The sequence below is a fragment of the Mandrillus leucophaeus genome, unplaced genomic scaffold (genome assembly GCF_000951045.1).
Source record: "Mandrillus leucophaeus isolate KB7577 unplaced genomic scaffold, Mleu.le_1.0 Scaffold264, whole genome shotgun sequence".
NCBI lineage: Eukaryota > Metazoa > Chordata > Mammalia > Primates > Cercopithecidae > Mandrillus > Mandrillus leucophaeus.
The window spans coordinates 2,319,883-2,336,292 of record NW_012102743.1 but is presented as its reverse complement, the minus strand read 5'-3'; the positions used below and the strand labels follow the sequence as shown (position 1 = coordinate 2,336,292).

Here is a 16,410-nt window from a genome sequence, read left to right as displayed (position 1 = left end):
AGTTTGCGAATATTTTCTCCCATTCTATAGGTGTTTCTTGGTTGTCTTGCAGGTTTCTTATAGTTTGAGGTCTATTTTTTTTTGAGACGAAGTCTAGCTCTATCGCCCAGGCTGGAGTGCAGTGGCGCGATCTCAGCGCACTGCAACCTCTGCCTCCTGGGTTCAAGTGATTCTTCTGCTTCAGCCTCTCAAGTAGCTGAAACTACAGGTGTTTGCCACCATGCCCGGCTAATTTTTTTTTTTCATTTTTGTAGAAACGGTTTCGCCACATTGGTCAGGTTGGTCTTGAACTCCTGACCTCAGGTGATCTGCCTACCTTGGCCTCCCAAAGTGCTGGGATTACAGACATGAGCCATAGCAACCGGCTGAGGTCTTAAATTGAAATCTTTAATCCCTCTTGAGTTAATCTTTTTATATGGTAAAAAGTTAAGGTCCAGCTTCATTCTGCATATGGCTAGCCAGCTATCCTGGTACCATTTATTGAATAGGTAGTCCTTTCCCCACTGCCTATTTTTGTTGACTTTGTCAAAGATCAGATGGCTGGAGGTATGTGGCTTTATTTCTGGGTTCTCTATTCTGTTCCATTGGTCTGTGTGTTTTGTCTTTTTACCAGTACCATGCTGTTTTGGTTACTGTAGCCTTATAGTTTGAATTCAGGTAATATAATGCTTCTGGCTTTGTTCTTTCTGCTTAGAATTGCTTTGGCTATTTGGGCTCTTTTTTGGTTCCATATGTATTTTAAAATAGTTTTTTCTAGTTATATGAAAAATGACATTGGTAGTTTGATAGTAATAGCATTGAATCCTAGATTGTTTTGGGCAGTATGGCCATTTTAATGATACTGATCTTCCAAACCATGAGCATGGAATGTTGTTCCATTTGTTTGTGTCATCTGTGATTTCTTTGAACAGTGTTTCATAGTTCTCCTTGTAGAGATCTTTCACCTCCTTTTATTTCTGTTGTGGATATTGTAAATGGGGTTGAATTCTTTTTTTTTTTTTTTCTTGATACAAGGTCTCTCTTTGTCACCCAGGCTGGAGTGCAGTGGTGCAGCCACTGCATCCTCAACCTCTCAGGTTCAATCAATCCTCCCACCTCAGCCTCCTGAGTAGCTGAGTAGCTGGCACTACAGATGTGTGCCACCACACCCAGCTAGTTTTTTTAAATTTTTGTAGAGATGGGGTTTCACCATGTTTCTCTGGCTGGGGGAGTGTGTGTGTGTGTGTGTGTGTGTGCGCGCGCGCGCGCAAATAGGATCATTTGCTGTACCTACTATTGTATTATCTACTTTAAACACATAATTTATGGACCAGGCATGATGGCTCATGCCTGTAATCCCAGCACTTTGGGAGGCTGAGGCAGGAGGATCACTTGAACCTAGGAGTTCGAGACCAGCTTGGGCAACATGGTGAGACCTCATCTCTACAAAGAAAACAAAAAAACAAAACCAAACAAACCCATAATTTATGGTAAACACTTTTTCAAGTTAACGAATATACTTCTTACTCCCATTGTAATGCCTGGTGCTCTCTATCCCTTAGAAGCCTTGATATCATCTTTGATGAATCAATCTCCCTCATCCTTTACTTCCAGCTGGGTATCAGGTCCTTCCATTTCTGCCCCTGGAATATGATACATCTGTCTGTCCCTCTCTGATCCCACTATTTTTGTCCTGGCTCAGCTCTCCTCATTTGTTTTGTTTTGTTTTGTTTGAGACAGAGGCTTGTTCTGTCTCCCAGGCTGGAGTGCAGTGGCATGATCTGTGCTCCCTGCAATGTCTGCCTCCTGGGTTCAAGTGATTCTCCTGCCTCAGCCTCCTGAGTAGCTGGGATTACAGATGCATGCCACTGTGCCCAGCTAATTTTTGTATTTTTAGTAGAATCGGGGTCTCACCATGTTGGCCAGGCTGGTCTTGAACTCCTGACCTCAGGTGATCCGCCTGCCTTGGCCTCCCAAAGTGCTGGGATTACAAACATGAGCCACCGTGCTTGGCAGCTCTCGTCATTTCTAATCTAGATTGTTGCAGTTTTTTTCCTACCTGATTACTAGTCATCTATACCTACAATTTTTCTGAACTCTGATTATTCTGTTAGGTTGCTGATGTTAAATCAAAATTCCTTATCATTTTAGAGTCCTCTGGTAGCCTCTTTTTAACCTTATTACCTACCTATCATGTTTCTTCCTTCCTTCTTCCCTTCTTCTCTTCCCAGGGTGGGAGTGCAATGGCGTAATCTCGGCTCACTGCAACCTCTGCCTCCCAGGTTCAAGCAATTCTCCTGCCTCAGCCCCCCTAGTAGCTGGGATTATAAGCATGTGCCACCATAGCCAGCTAATTTTTGTATTTTTAGTAGAGACGGGAGTTTCACTATGTTGGTCAGGCTGGCCTCGAACTCCTGAACTCGGGTGATCCACCCACCTCACCCTCCCAAAGTGCTGGGATTACAAGCGTGAGCCACTGCGCCCAGCCCCTTCCTCTGTTTCTCCCTCTCTTCTTTCCTTCTTGTCTTCCTTGTCTCCATCTCTTCTCTCTCCCTCCTCCTTCTTCTGCCCCCTGAAATACTTGGACTTCTTTTTTTTCTTTTTCAAGATAGGATATCACTCTGTCACTCAGGCTGGAGTGGAATGGTGCGATCTTGGCTCACTGCAACCTCAGCCTCCTGGGTTCAAGCAATTCTCCTGCCTTGGTCTCCCAAGTAGCTGGGATTACAGGCACATGCCACTATGCCTGGCTAATTTTTTGTATTTTTAGTGGAGATGGGGCTTCACCATGTTGGCCAGGCTGGTTTCGAACTCCTGACCTCAGGTAATCCACCCACCTCAGCCTCCCAAAGCGCTGGGATTACAGATGTGAGCCCCTGCGCCCAGCCAGGACTTCTTTATATATTAGTATTACTGCTTATTCTTACCAAGTATGCCATATATTTTCATTGCTTTTCTCTTAGTGTGAAATGCCTCTCTACTTTTTGAAATTCCATTTAATTACTGACCCTAGATTAAATGCCATCTTCTTTTGAAGTCCTCTTCAATTAAAATTAATACCTACCTTTTCGGCTCTTACAATTTATTTTTTGTATGCTTCATTTATATTCTTCCGTGTATTATAACATGCCTATCTTATTCCTACATGGATTTTTCTTTTTTTGTATTTTAAAGATTCTCAAAGTATTTAACTCGTTGCAATGATAATCACCAGCAAGTAGTCTTTAAGAAATATTAACATTAAGCTTTTTCTTTCAAAGAAAATGCCAGGAACTTACCAAATCATAAATAAAATGTTTTATCTAATGAAATTTTCATTAGTATAATTCTAAGCAATCTCTTTCTTATGATTTTGCCCCTTTTAGGCTGGATCAGTGCATGTAAGAATTCGACGAGATGCTAATGAACAAATGGTTCTTGCTCATGTGACCAACAGGCTGTACACTCTAGTGTCTACTCTGACTGTTCAAATTTTCAAGGATGACTGGATTAGGCCTGCCTTATTGTCTGGGCCTGTGGCAGCCAATGTCCTAAACTTTACAGATCATCACATAATCCCAATGCCTCTTTTAAAGGGTGCTGATGATTTGAACCCAGTTACATCAACTCCAGCTAAACCTAGTAGTCCACCTCCAGAATTTTCATTTAACACTCCTGGGAAAAATGTGAACCCAGTTATTCTTCTAAACACACAAACAAGGCCTTATGGTTTTGGTCTCAATCATGGACATACACCTTACAGCAACATGCTTAATCAAGGACTTGGAGTTCCAGGAATTGGAGCAACTCAAGGATTGAGGACTGGTTTTACAAATATACCAAGTAGATATGGAACTAATAATAGAATTGGACAACCAAGACCATGATGGACTCTAACTTATTTTTATGAGGAATATTGACTCCTTGGCTTCCAATTTATTTAGTAATCCAACTTTGCATTGACTGTTTAATCATTTACTCTAAATGTTAGATAATAGTAAGCTTGTTCACATTTCATGAAACCTATGAAATTATATTTTTGTAAAATGTATTTGTGACAGTGAAATCCTCGTAAATGTTAAAGGCTTTAAATAGGCTTCCTTTAGAAAATGTGTTTCTTTAAATTTGGATTTTGGTATCTTTGGTTTTGTAGTTGACTGCACTGTGATGTGACCTTACCTTTATAAGAGGCACTTGATGGAGTGGATCTGTCACATTACTAAGATATGATATTTCTTTTTTTTCCGAGACGGAGTCTTGCTCTGCCACTGTGCCTGGCCAATACATTATTATTAACTTAAGGCTGTACTTTATTAAGGTTTCCTTAGTTTTTGTTTTGTTTTGTTTTTTGAGATGGAGTCTCACTCTGTCACCCAGGCTGGAATGCAGTGGTGTGATCTCGGCTCACTGCAACCTCTGCCTCCAGGTTTCAAGTGATTCTCCTGCCTCAGCCTCCCGAGTAGCTGGGATTACAGGCACCTGCCACCACGCCCAGCTAATTTTTGTATTTTTGGTAAAGATGGGGGATTTCACCATGTTGGCCAGGCTGGTCTCAAACTCCCGACCTCATGATCCACCCACCTTAGCCTCCCAAAGTGCTGGGATTAGGTGTGAGCCACTGCGCCTGGCTGATATTTTCTTCAGTGAAATTTATAAACATGCTTCTTGACTAATACACATTTTGGGAAAGGAAAAAATGTCTGTTCAAAAAGTAAAAGTCTCTTTTATAGCTTTTCCAAATTTAATTGCTACATTTTTCTTTGAGGTTCTCCTGAATTATGTCTTACAAACTAAAAGCAAACATTTTTAGCAGCAATTTTGGAATACATTCTATCTAGCACAATTTGAATTTTTAATTATCAAGATTTTTGTTAAAGTTTCTCTCCTTTAAAAATTTTAGTACATTTGTAAATAGTCCATGGTTCTAGGTGTTTTATTTTGATTAAGTGACTACCCAACTTTTGGTGATATGCAGTGAAAGAATCCCAGTTTTCTATGTTACATTTAATCAAATACTGACATAATGAATTTATCTTTTCTGACGCATTTTCATTCATTGGCTTTTTAATTTCTTATTTTATTAACAAAATATATCAAATATATTACCAAAACACATAGAGTTCCATACATAATATGGAATTTGATGTCTTTTCAAGTTGCACAAAGAATTTGAGCAAATATAATTTTACCAAAGCATAATGGACCTTAGATTATAGAATACAGCATTGTTAGGTCTGCAGTGGATAGTTTCTTTTTGTTTTACTTTGTCAAAAATGGGAAATTGTTAACTGTGATGAAGTGTGAGAATTACATAGATTATGTTATTTTTTAGTTGTTTTCCAAATGCAGAGTTTAAGGACTTTCTAACATGGCTAGTATTACTTCCAAAAAGTATAACAAGCAGCAGTCACACATGACCTAGAAGGGTTTTTTATTGTTTTATTTTATTATGCATTCCGTAACAGTTTTAAAAAGGGATTTTGAGAATGGACTCAACTTTCCTGGAATCCAGTGCTCCTGGAGATTTATGACTTTCCCAGCCATCAGCCAGCTATCTAGGGAAGATTTTTGTTTTTCTAGAATTTGCAGCAGTTTCTTCAGTCAACTCATTCACTTTCAAATAGGAGCAGCACTTTGAAATCCTTTTTCTTCACTGTGGATTAAAAACATCCAAGAAGCCATCTCTGTCAAGCAGAATTGTCATCTGTGGTAATAAGTGACCATGTCCTAAATACCTTTTTCTTAGTGAGGAGTTGATCATTGTCTTTGACATCTGCAACCCTGTTCAGGCATGTGACCTGCTGAAGAAATACAGCCTACGCTACCTTGACTACTGGGGAAAATGATACTTTGTAAAATGTAATAAGGCAACCTGTTCCCTGGCCTTTGTCTTATGTTTTCCAACTATTACTGTATCTGTTGTTGGTCTACTATTACAGGATGATTCTTCTTCCTTCATTGATCTCAGCTAAATGTGAATTAGGGTCATGCATGAAATCTGAACTGCCATGTCCTGAGTTAAGAGGTATGTGCTGCCACCCCATGCATGTCTTCCCCATCCCCATAGGATTTTAAAGTGTTTAGGTACCAAACACAGTTCTGTGTGAGGTTTTATGCCTACTTCCTCAACACCAATTCAGAGGCAACACCTGTGCATCTGTCCCACCAAAGGTGCTTTAATACCTACCTTCACTATTTGAGAAAGGACACTCACAGTTGCCTGTGAGTTATGAAAGAATTGGCCCTACTTCCTGAATGTAAGATGTTACAGGGGACATTGGCCCATGCCAATAATCCTAGTAGGAGAGCTAAGACACAAAGAATAGAGAAGCCTTATTTGCCAAGCTCTGACTAACTTCTGGATATGAAAATAAGGAACTTGCCCAGCATAGGCATATAGGCAGCAGCCTTACTAGTAAATCTTGCCACAGAATCATTTGAAGCTAGACAGAGAAAGAAGTTCAATTTAAATATTTGTCCCATTGTTTGTGATTAAGATGTAAGCTCCGTGGAGTGTAATTAACCCTGCTTTACGAAGTCACCATATTTATAATGGGAAAAACATTGCCTAGGAGGCAAGAGATCTGAATTCCAGTTCTGATGCTGCCACTGTGTAAGGAAGTAGTTTTATAACCCATGGGCAAATCATCTGAGCTTTCTCATCTGTAAAGTTAGGGAGAGGAATTAATTAGTTGATCTGTAAACTATCAGCTTCAAAACGTTATGGCTCAATCTGTAGAATATGTGCCCATTTGCTAAACAGATGTGCCCAGAATTTTATCTAGTGACTACCTCAACATACAGGCCAAGTGTTACCTACACCAACACCCAAGCCATTAATTTGAGGTGCCGTGAGAATAGGTGAACCGCAGCCTAACACCATTTAGGTTTTTGTGTTTTTTTCAGGCTTGCCTCTACTTAAATATATTTAGATTAGAGAGTTTTCTTAGACTTCTTTCTTTGCAAGGAAGGATTATTTGGGGAAGTGTTGGAAAAAAGATTAGGGCAGGGTACCCTTAGTTTATATAGGGTACAAAAGTATGGGAAACATTTTCCCTTTCTTCTTTAATCTCTGAAGTCATGTTTGGAATTACATATAATGTAGCAGGTACTGGAGAGGACCTGAATTTCAAGCCTCTGATTTAGCTGTTTGTAAACTGCCAAGTTTTGCGTGACTGAAGAATGCTGATCTTTTTTGGGAGTCTAATCTCCTTCTAATATCAGAAAGTGCTTTTTACATTTCAGATTGTTTGAATTAAACTGTTTGGATTAAAGAACATATATGGAGTTTCCTCTCTGATTTTAAATAATCTTTGTTTCTTTATTCAGTAGCTATTAATAATTCAATCATCTCATATTCAACAAATATTGAGAATATTGTTGAGAATCTGTTACATGCCAGGCATTATAGTAAGTTAATATGCATTCAGTACACCAGTTGGTGTGACCCAGACCAAAGGTAACACAAAGATGAACGAGAGTTCCTTCAAGGAGCCAATAATCCTAGTAGGAGAGCTAAGACACAAAACTGTTGCATGTTTTTAATCATCAAATTAAACTTCTTTCCACTTCCTTATCTTCTTTGGCATCCTTTTGCAAGATTTTTTAACCAGCAGGCTTAAAGTAATGAGGTCCCAGAGCACTTACTGGCTTCGAGTGCACTTTATTTAAGCAGTTACTAGTTTAAAAGCACCTTTAATAACACTGAGATCATCATCATCAAATTGCCACCCAACAAGCCTAGCTTCTTGCAGAAAAGTTAACTTGGATAACACATGGCTAAGTTTTCTGACTAATGCTGCATCAGGTAGAAATTCTTTAGTACTGAAGTCAAAAAACACTAATTGCTTAAGATTCTCAAATACACCCATGAAGGCAAGCCATCCATCACTGCTCACACAATTTCCTGCCAAATTCAACTGCTGGAAGTTTTTCAGAGGGTTCTTTCCAAAAAATCCACCTGGGTAAAGAAATAAGTATATTAGTTGGAAGAAAAATTTTTTTAAAAAAAAAGAGAAATAGGTTCTACATTTATTTTACATACTTTTTTTTCCACTTTGAAATGATCATGTTTGAACTAGTGCTTTGCCTCAGAAACAAATTATTAATGTAATTCTCTATAGCTAGGGCAGTGATTGTGAATATGGTCTATTATATTTACAAATTATATTTTTCCTAGAGTATAAGGGAATCTGATAAATAGTGATTCATAGTGAGGTAGCAACAATATATAAATGAATTACATTTTTTTTCCCTTTTCCTTATTCCTAGGAAATGGAAGTTTGCTTTAAAAATTGATGTGTGAGAGATGCAATTAAATATTCAGTACTTGTTTTCAAAACTGGAGTCAATCTTTGGCAATATTAGGTCGTTTCCTCTTCTGAAGCAGTAAACACTACCTAACTGTTGTTTCTTTGGGTATGTTCCTAACTGCAAACTTGAGTAAGTGAGCCTCCTTCAGTATCTAAAGATTTGGGTGTTTTTGTTTATCTGTTTATATGTAAACCTCCCGAGCCTCTTCAGGAAGTTCCTCCATTCCTTACAGAATAGGGCACCTAAAGTATTTCCTACAGAGGGTAGGTGGATATTCTGTCTTTCTGATATACAAAGAATGCATACACACACACACACATACATATCTCCTTTGTATGTATATGTGTGTGTGTATATACACATACATACAAATAATTTCGTTTCATTCTTTATCCCATGTTACTAGTTTAAGTGGTACTGGAACTCAAGTGAGTCTTGCAATAAGAAAAAATACCTTTCTTTCAGGTCATGTACCATCATGTAGACTGGCCAGTATACAACATTAGAATTTCACAAAGCTAGCTCTGTTAATTATGCATATTAAATTATGCAAAGCGTTGGCCCTACCCACCTACCTGGCCTTCTCTGGATGACTTAAGTTCACCTTGAAGTACAGAGTGGACAGTCAGGCAGACTGGACAAGGGAACTCTATTACTTACATGTTTATATTCCAGAGTATCACACACAAATTGCAGAAGATGTATGCCTGGCTTATCGATCTACATTACTCAGCTCCTCCGAGCTCATCTTAGTCTTAGTGTACCTCATCCAACTTTGGAGGGTTAATTTGTTGTATATTAAACTTTTTTCTTTGTGTTTCTTGGGAGATGTGTAATATTAGATAATGTTCCAGAAACTGACCCTTATGGAAATAAAGGTCTATGATTCACTTTGGATTCCAAGTAGGAAAAGAGGTTTTAAAAGTTCCTTTCCGGCCGGGCGTGGTGGCTCAAGCCTGTAATCCTAGCACTTTGGGAGGCCGAGACGGGCGGATCACGAGGTCAGGAGATCGAGACCATCCTGGCTAACACGGTGAAACCCCGTCTCTACTAAAAAATACAAAAAAACTAGCCGGGCGAGGTGGCGGGCGCCTGTAGTCCCAGCTACTCGGGAGGCTGAGGCAGGAGAATGGCGTAAACCCGGGAGGCGGAGCTTGCAGTGAGCTGAGATCCGGCCACTGCACTCCAGCCTGGGCTACAGAGCGAGACTCCGTCTTCAAAAAAAAAAAAAAAAAAAGTTCCTTTTCATTGTCTCAGTGAGAAGACCACTAAAGAGTTGAAGTTAAAGAAGGAAAGGTTCAGTGCCATACAATCTTAAGGTTAGCAAGCAAAGACTAAAAGCTATCTGCTACCAATAATGAGGGCTTAATGACAGAAATGGACAGTCTTGTCTGACCAGCTTACGTGGGTGAGGTCAACCTAGTTACGCACTGAAACTGTACCTTTACCCACTTTCAGTAAGTGTTTACCAGCTCCGTAGTGAGGAGATCTGTGAGTTTCGTGTCTGATGTCACTGCGTGGCCTTTTGTAGTTAGTTCAGTGCAACTAAGTGCGTTCTAGTATGTGTCTTTAGTCAGTGTCAGCCAATGTTTTCATCACCATCATAAGGTCTTGAGTTTTGAAAGCTCTTCAGGTTCTTCTTTACAGACACCTAAAGTGATTGACCCTGCCTGACCGTGGTCAAGATGCTAGCAGCTAAAGTGGGCAAAGCCAGGTAAGGAGATGATTCACAGGGTTCTGCCTTCATGTCTCTTACCCATGGTCAGTGTCACTGACACCACCTTTGGGCCTTATTTGCTGCTTTTATTTATTTGAAAAGTGAGACAGAGGCCGGGTGCAGTGGCTCACACATGTAATCCCAGCCCTTTGGGAGGCCAAGGTGGGCGGATCACCTGAGGTCAGGAGTTCAAGATCAGCCTGACCAACATGGAGAAACCCCATCTCTACTAAAAATACAAAATTAGCCGGGCGTGGTAGTGCGTGCCTGTAATCCCAGCTATTTGGGAGGCTGAAGCAGGAGAATCACTTGAACCCAGGAGGCGGAGGTTGCGGTGAGCAGAGATCACACAATTGCACTCCAGCCTGGGTAACAAGAGTGAAGCTCCATTTCAAAAAAGAAAAGAAAAGAAAAGTGAGACAGAATGCTAGTTGTTCCCAAAACTCTCTCTCTCCTTATTCCTTAGTTACAGGGTTTTATTTGGGCATATGGCCACTCATATCCCAGCCTCCCTTGCTGTTAGGTGTGGCTAAATTTTTGCCAAGGAAGTATAGGCAGAAGTGATGTATGCAACTTCCATGTCACTTTTCTGCTTTTCCCCTCTTCTGCTAGGTTGAAATGATCACAGAGCAGTGACCTAGCTGTGGCCATAAAGCCAAAAATAACACTCTAAGGAATAGAGGAGTTATCTGGACCTGAAAGACTGCACAGAGGAAAACCACCCCACCTGCCTGGACTGCTCATTTCTGGACTGTTACATGAGAGAGAATCAAGTTCTACCTTCCGTAAGCCATGATACGTATAGTTGGGTCTCTGTTATCATAGCTTAGCCTGTGCCCAGCCCAAATACTACATAGGTCCTCGCTTTCCCCTCCTTCCTCCTCTGTTCCTTGGAGGGTGGCTTTCTCCCTGCTCTCTCTTCCATCTCATCTTCATGTCCTTTCTGCCTTTGCCCCTCCTCCATATGCTTCCCAGCATGGCATGCACTCAGTCCAAATGCTGGTTGCCAGTTGTGTGTCTATTTCAAGTTCCTTCCCCAAAGATCAACTTTTTTTCTCCTTCTCAGCTAGCAGAATATATTTTCACCACCTAAAAGGAATTTAAAAAGAATTTAAAGCCCATTCCACCCTCAGAGGGTGAGCAATTTATACTGGTTATCTACTACGGTATAAGGATCTTATCATCAATTTAAGAGAGTTTCTTAGATAATTATTAGAATGTGTGCTAGTGCAGGAACCAAGAACAAACAATATTTGTCATAAGCCAAGGGCATGCCTTTTGTTCATTTAATCTGCAGTGCTTATGTTATGAGGAGCAGAATAGATCCGAGAGAAACAGAATCTATGACATTTAGAGCCATAGGCTGTATGTGGGCTGTGTAGAGTGCAAATGGCTTGATTAGAATTCCAGGAGAAATCTCAAATGCCCTGGGTAGAAGGCTTCTGATTCTTGGGGGTTCCTGTATCCCAAACACAACTGTCGTTTGTATTGTCCTGTGGCTCACCTGAACCAGTACCAGAGCTCTCACTGTTTATTCATTCAGCAACATCTTTAGTGCTACTATGTGCCGCGGATTATGCTGGGTGCTGAGGATATGTGCAAACGACAGACGTGGTCCCTGTCTCATTGGGCTTACAAAACAGTGTGAAGACATGCATTATCAAGTAATTAGATGGCTGGTGGTGCTATGGTAGGTCAGGGTACCCTGGGAGCACACAAAAGCAATAGGCTTTCCCACTCCACTTTGTTCCCAGAACACTTGCAACTGGGCTTATATGCTCCAGGAGGAAGCCTGGAGGATTCTTAGGAGAAATGGAACTGCTCCCCAGGAAAAGGCCCTACAAAGAAGGGGCCATTTTGCTTGCCCAATCACCCCCTAGTGAAGTTAGCCTGTCAAAAAATCACTGCCTCCCTTAGACACAGAACTCCCTATCAACTTGTGTCTCACTCTCAAATGTGAAGAGGACAGTATAGGATTACCAGACATTTGACAACAGCCTCCCACAAGGAAGACTGAGACTAAAAGCCAAACAACTCCCAAAGAAATGAGGCACCATAGAAAACGAGAAAAATCAAACTCCAAAGACGTAAGTTTTCCAGAGATCCTAAGTTTTTCAGTAGACTGCATCTACTCAACAACAAGACGCTAAGAAAGAGCTTTTGGAAAATAAAATATGATAGTGGGATCTATACAGCAGAATGATTGCGCCCAGGATTTGGGCACTTCTAGAACATGAGCTTCTAGAACATGAACAGGGTCTGTGATGGCTTTTTTTTTTTTTTTTTCTTTTTTTTTTCTTTTTTTCAGACAGGTTCTGGCTCTATCGTCCAGGCTGGAGTGCAGTGGCACAATCTCAGCTCACTGCAAACTCTACCCCCCTGGCTCAAGTGATCCTCCCAACTCAGCCTCCCATGTTGCTAGGATTATAAGTATGTGCACTATGCCCAGCTAATTTTTGTATTTTTAGTAGAGACAGGGTTTTACCATGTTGGCCAGGCTGGTTTTGAACTCCTGACCTCAAATGATTCACCCACCTGGGCCTCACAAAGTGCTGGGATTACAGGCATGAGCTCTCTTTTTGAGAACAGGCTGGACAGCAGAGTTCAGCTTCGAACATCCAAGTTGAAAGATGCCATTTAACAAAGGGTTTTGTTAGAGCGGGTGAAATTGGTTGGGAGTGGTGGCTCATGCCTGTAAGCCCAACACTTAGGGAGGCCGAAGCAGACAGATCACTTGAGGTCAGGAGTTTGAGACCAGCCTGGCCAACATGATGAAGCCCCGTCTCTACTAAAAATACGAAAATTAGCCGGTGTGGCAGCATGGACCCGTAATCCCAGCTACTCAGGAGGCTGAGGCAGGAAAATCACTTGAGATTCGGAGAAGCAGATAGAGAACAGAGAATCCTGGGAAGCAGAGGTTGCAGTGAGCCAAGATCGCGCCACTGCACTCCAGCCTGAAATAAAACAAACAAGCAGGTGAAATAGATACCTGAGCTAGCAATGATTTTTATGTTGTAGTCTCAGATGGCTGATGGGTAAGAAACAAAATTTTGGGAGTCGAGCAAAACATGGCAAAGCTTGGAGATCAAATGCAATCTCTGAGGAAGAAGACCAGATAGTCTAGACCAAGCTTTAAGGAAAACTAGGAACATTTAATATCTGGGTAGAGGAATCGCCATTGAAAAGAAGACTGAGAAGTAGCCAAGGTGGCATGGAGGTCAAGAGAATGTTTTGAAAAGAAGTGAGTGCTCAGTGTCAACTCCTGCAGAGGAATCAAGTAAATTAAACACTTCTGAAAGTGTCTATTGAAATTCAGCCACATTGGAGGGTTGTAGAGAATCATGCAATGAGTAGGAAGTAGCAGATGGTCAGGAAGTGGAGATGTCATAAGGGTACATCAAATTTGTTTTAGAGCTTTTACCTTGAAGGAGAGGAGAGATAGAATGATAACCAAAGGAGGAAGATAGGACTCAGGGAGAGTTTTATTTAAAATGCAAGAGATTTGAGCAACTTTTAAAACTGACAGGAGGGAGCCAGTAACAAGAGGCACAATCAATAAAATGATGTCCCTGAAGCGGAGTGAGGGTGAGGCTGGCATCTCAAGCACTGCTAAAGAGACTGTGCTTAGGTAGGAGAAGAGAAACCTACTATCAGCTCCACAGGAGAAGGAGAGAAAAAATAACAATCACATCCTCTGTGAAATAGGAGACGCTGAGTACTGATTGAGGAGAAAAAAGTGTGAAATAGTTTATTACATAGAGTGTTGAATACAGAAACACAGTAAGATTGCCAGGAAATATTGAGAGAGATTGTGTTTATTCATTGTTTTTTGTTTGTTTGTTTCAAGACAGAGTTTCACTCTGTATCCCAGGCCGGAGTACAGTAGTGCGATCTCAGCTCACTGAAACCTTCGCCTCCCAGTTTCAAGCAATTCTCCTGCCTCAGCCTCCCGAGTAGCTGGGATTACAGGCATATGCCACCACGCTTGGCTAATTTTTGTATTTTTAGTAGAGACAGGGTTTCATGTGGGCCAGGCTGGTCTCGAACTCCTGACCTTGTGATCCACCCGCCTTGACCTCCCAAAGTGCTGATATTCCTTCCTTCCTTCCTTCCTTCCTTCCTTCCTTCCTTCCTTCCTTCCTTCCTTCCTTCCTTCCTTCCTTCCTTCCTTCCTTCCTTCCTTCCTTTCCTTCTTTCCTTCCTTTCCTTCCTTCCTTCTTTCCTCCCTCCCTCCCTCCCTTTCTTTTTTTTTGAGACTGGGTGTCACTCTGTCACCCAAGTTGCAATGCAGTGGCATGATCACAGCTCACTGCAACCTCAACTTCCTGAGCTCAACTACCAGCGTATGAAGATTCCAATGTCTCCATATGCTTGCCAACAACACTTGTTATTGTATATCTTTTAATAAAAAATAATAACCATCCCTAGTGGGTCTCAGGTGGTATCTCATTGTACTTTTGGTTTACATTATTACCCTAATGATATTGATTATGTTTTCTGGTATTTACTTTGCAATTTAAATATCTTCCTTGGTGAAACGTCTGTTCAGATTCTTGCCCATTTTACAAATTGGGTTATTTGTATTTTTATCAGTGAGTTGTAAGAGTTTTTTGTTTTGTTTTCTGTGTTTTTTTTTTTTTTTTTTTTCCCAGACGAAGTCTCGCTCTGTCACCCAGGCTGGAGTGCAGTGGTGCGATCTCGGCTCACTGCAACCTCCGCCTCCCAGATTCAAGCCATTCTTCTGCCTCAGCCTCCCGAGTAGCTGGGATTACAGGCATGTGCCACTACGCCTGGCTTATTTTTTTTGTATTTTTAGTAGAGACGGGGTTTCACCACATTGGCCAGGCTGGTCTCGAACTCCTGACCTTGTGATCCACCCTCCTTGACCTCCCAAAGTGCTGGTATTACAGGCATGAGCCAGGGCACCTGGCCATAAGAGTTTTTTATATATTCAAGATGGAAGTCCTTTATCAGATAATGTGATTGGCAAATTTTTTTTCACATTCTATAGGTTGTATTTTCTTTCTCTCTCTCTCTCTCTTTTCTTTTTTTTTTTGAGACTGGGTGTCACTCTGTCACCCAAGCTGCAATGCAGTGGCATGATCACAGCTCACTGCAGCCTCAACTTCCTGAGCTCAAGCCATCCTCCCACCTCAGCCTGCCAGGTAGCTGAGACTGCAGGCGTACATTGCCACACCAAGTTAATTTTTTGGAGATTGAGTTTTGCCATGTTGCTCAGACTGGGCTCGGACTCCTGGGCTCAAGCAATCTGCCCACTTCGTCCTCCCAGAGTGCTGGGAGTACAGGCGTGAGCCACCGCACCCAGCCAGATTTCCTTAGTTTTGACCAAATGTCTTTTTTTCTGTTGCAGGAACTCATCCAGGTTAGCACATTACATTTCATCGTCATGTCTCTTTAGGTTCCTCATGCTTACGACAATTTCTCACAATCACCTTGGTTTTGATTTCCTTGACAGTTTCAAGGAATACTGGTCAGTTTTTTGTAGAAGTCCCTCAGTTAGGATTGTTTGATATTTTTATCATCGTTAAATGGGGGATATGGATCTTTGGGGAGGAAGATCATAGAGGTAAAGTACTATTTTTGTCATGTCATATCTAGGTACATACTATCAACATGAATTACCACTGTTAATGTTGACCTTGTTCACCTGACCGAGGCAGTGTCAACAGCTTTCTCCACTGTGAAGTTACTATTTTTTGCTGCCTTTTGCAGCATGCCACAAGTTTTGATATACAGCATTTCTTACCATTCACTTCTAAATATTTTCGTTGAAATTTGCCAGCATGAACTTGTATTTATCTCCCAAAGTTTGCAGTTTTTCCCCTGCATCCTGAGTGTAGTTATGAAATTCTAAAAAGGGAAATTTAAGGACAATCCAGGCCTGGAGTTTTGTCAGGAAAGTACACCCCATCTACTGTATTTCATTTCATACCTCACATTCCACATCTCATGTTCTCCCTGCATCTCATTAGGTAGTCTTTCTTTAATTAGACTCTATCTCTCATTATACTCTTCATTTCACCATTGCATCTATCACACATCCATCACTCAAAGTCATTGCCTGAACTGACTCATGCTACTGTGGGCCATGAGAATTTCAGCTGTTAAAGACAAGAATGTTTGCAGGGATGGAAGATGGAGTTGAAACTAGGTAGGAAGGGAAGTCAAAATAGAAAGGGCCTGAAAAATAGGTAGAAGGTAGTGGGATCGACAGACTGGAAGTCCCAGTGAAGTAAAAGAACTGGTGATTAGGAGTGGATAGAAATACAGGAGGTTGTGGTGTGAGAATGGGATATCTGCATTTATTATTTTGCAGGTAGAACAATTTTAAGTGGCTTATCATAATCCAGTCATTGCATGCTCATAGAATGAATGGATGAAGGAGAATGGAAGGTAAGGTC

The 16,410-nt window shown here is 41.1% G+C and overlaps 2 protein-coding genes across 6 annotated transcripts in view; one reads left to right on the top strand and one right to left on the bottom strand.

Annotated features, from left to right (window-relative positions):
• Positions 1-7,250, top strand: part of SLC30A6 (solute carrier family 30 (zinc transporter), member 6) — a 71,527-nt gene extending 64,277 nt beyond the window's left edge. The window contains exon 11 of one of the 2 annotated variants that reach the window (XM_011984245.1): positions 3,345-7,250. In XM_011984245.1, coding sequence (XP_011839635.1) covers positions 3,345-3,845 — 501 coding nt within the window. In that variant the 3' untranslated portion in view covers positions 3,846-7,250. The remainder of the gene's footprint in view (positions 1-3,344) is intronic. The other variant, XM_011984244.1, reaches the window with a different exon arrangement.
• A 351-nt stretch (positions 7,251-7,601) lies between these two features.
• The window catches only part of NLRC4 (NLR family, CARD domain containing 4), a 52,556-nt gene continuing 43,747 nt past the window's right edge, over positions 7,602-16,410 (bottom strand). For all 4 annotated transcript variants that reach the window (XM_011984241.1, XM_011984243.1, XM_011984242.1 and 1 more), the window contains one exon: positions 7,602-7,918. In XM_011984241.1, the coding sequence (XP_011839631.1) occupies positions 7,626-7,918 (293 nt within the window). In that variant the 3' untranslated portion in view covers positions 7,602-7,625. The remainder of the gene's footprint in view (positions 7,919-16,410) is intronic.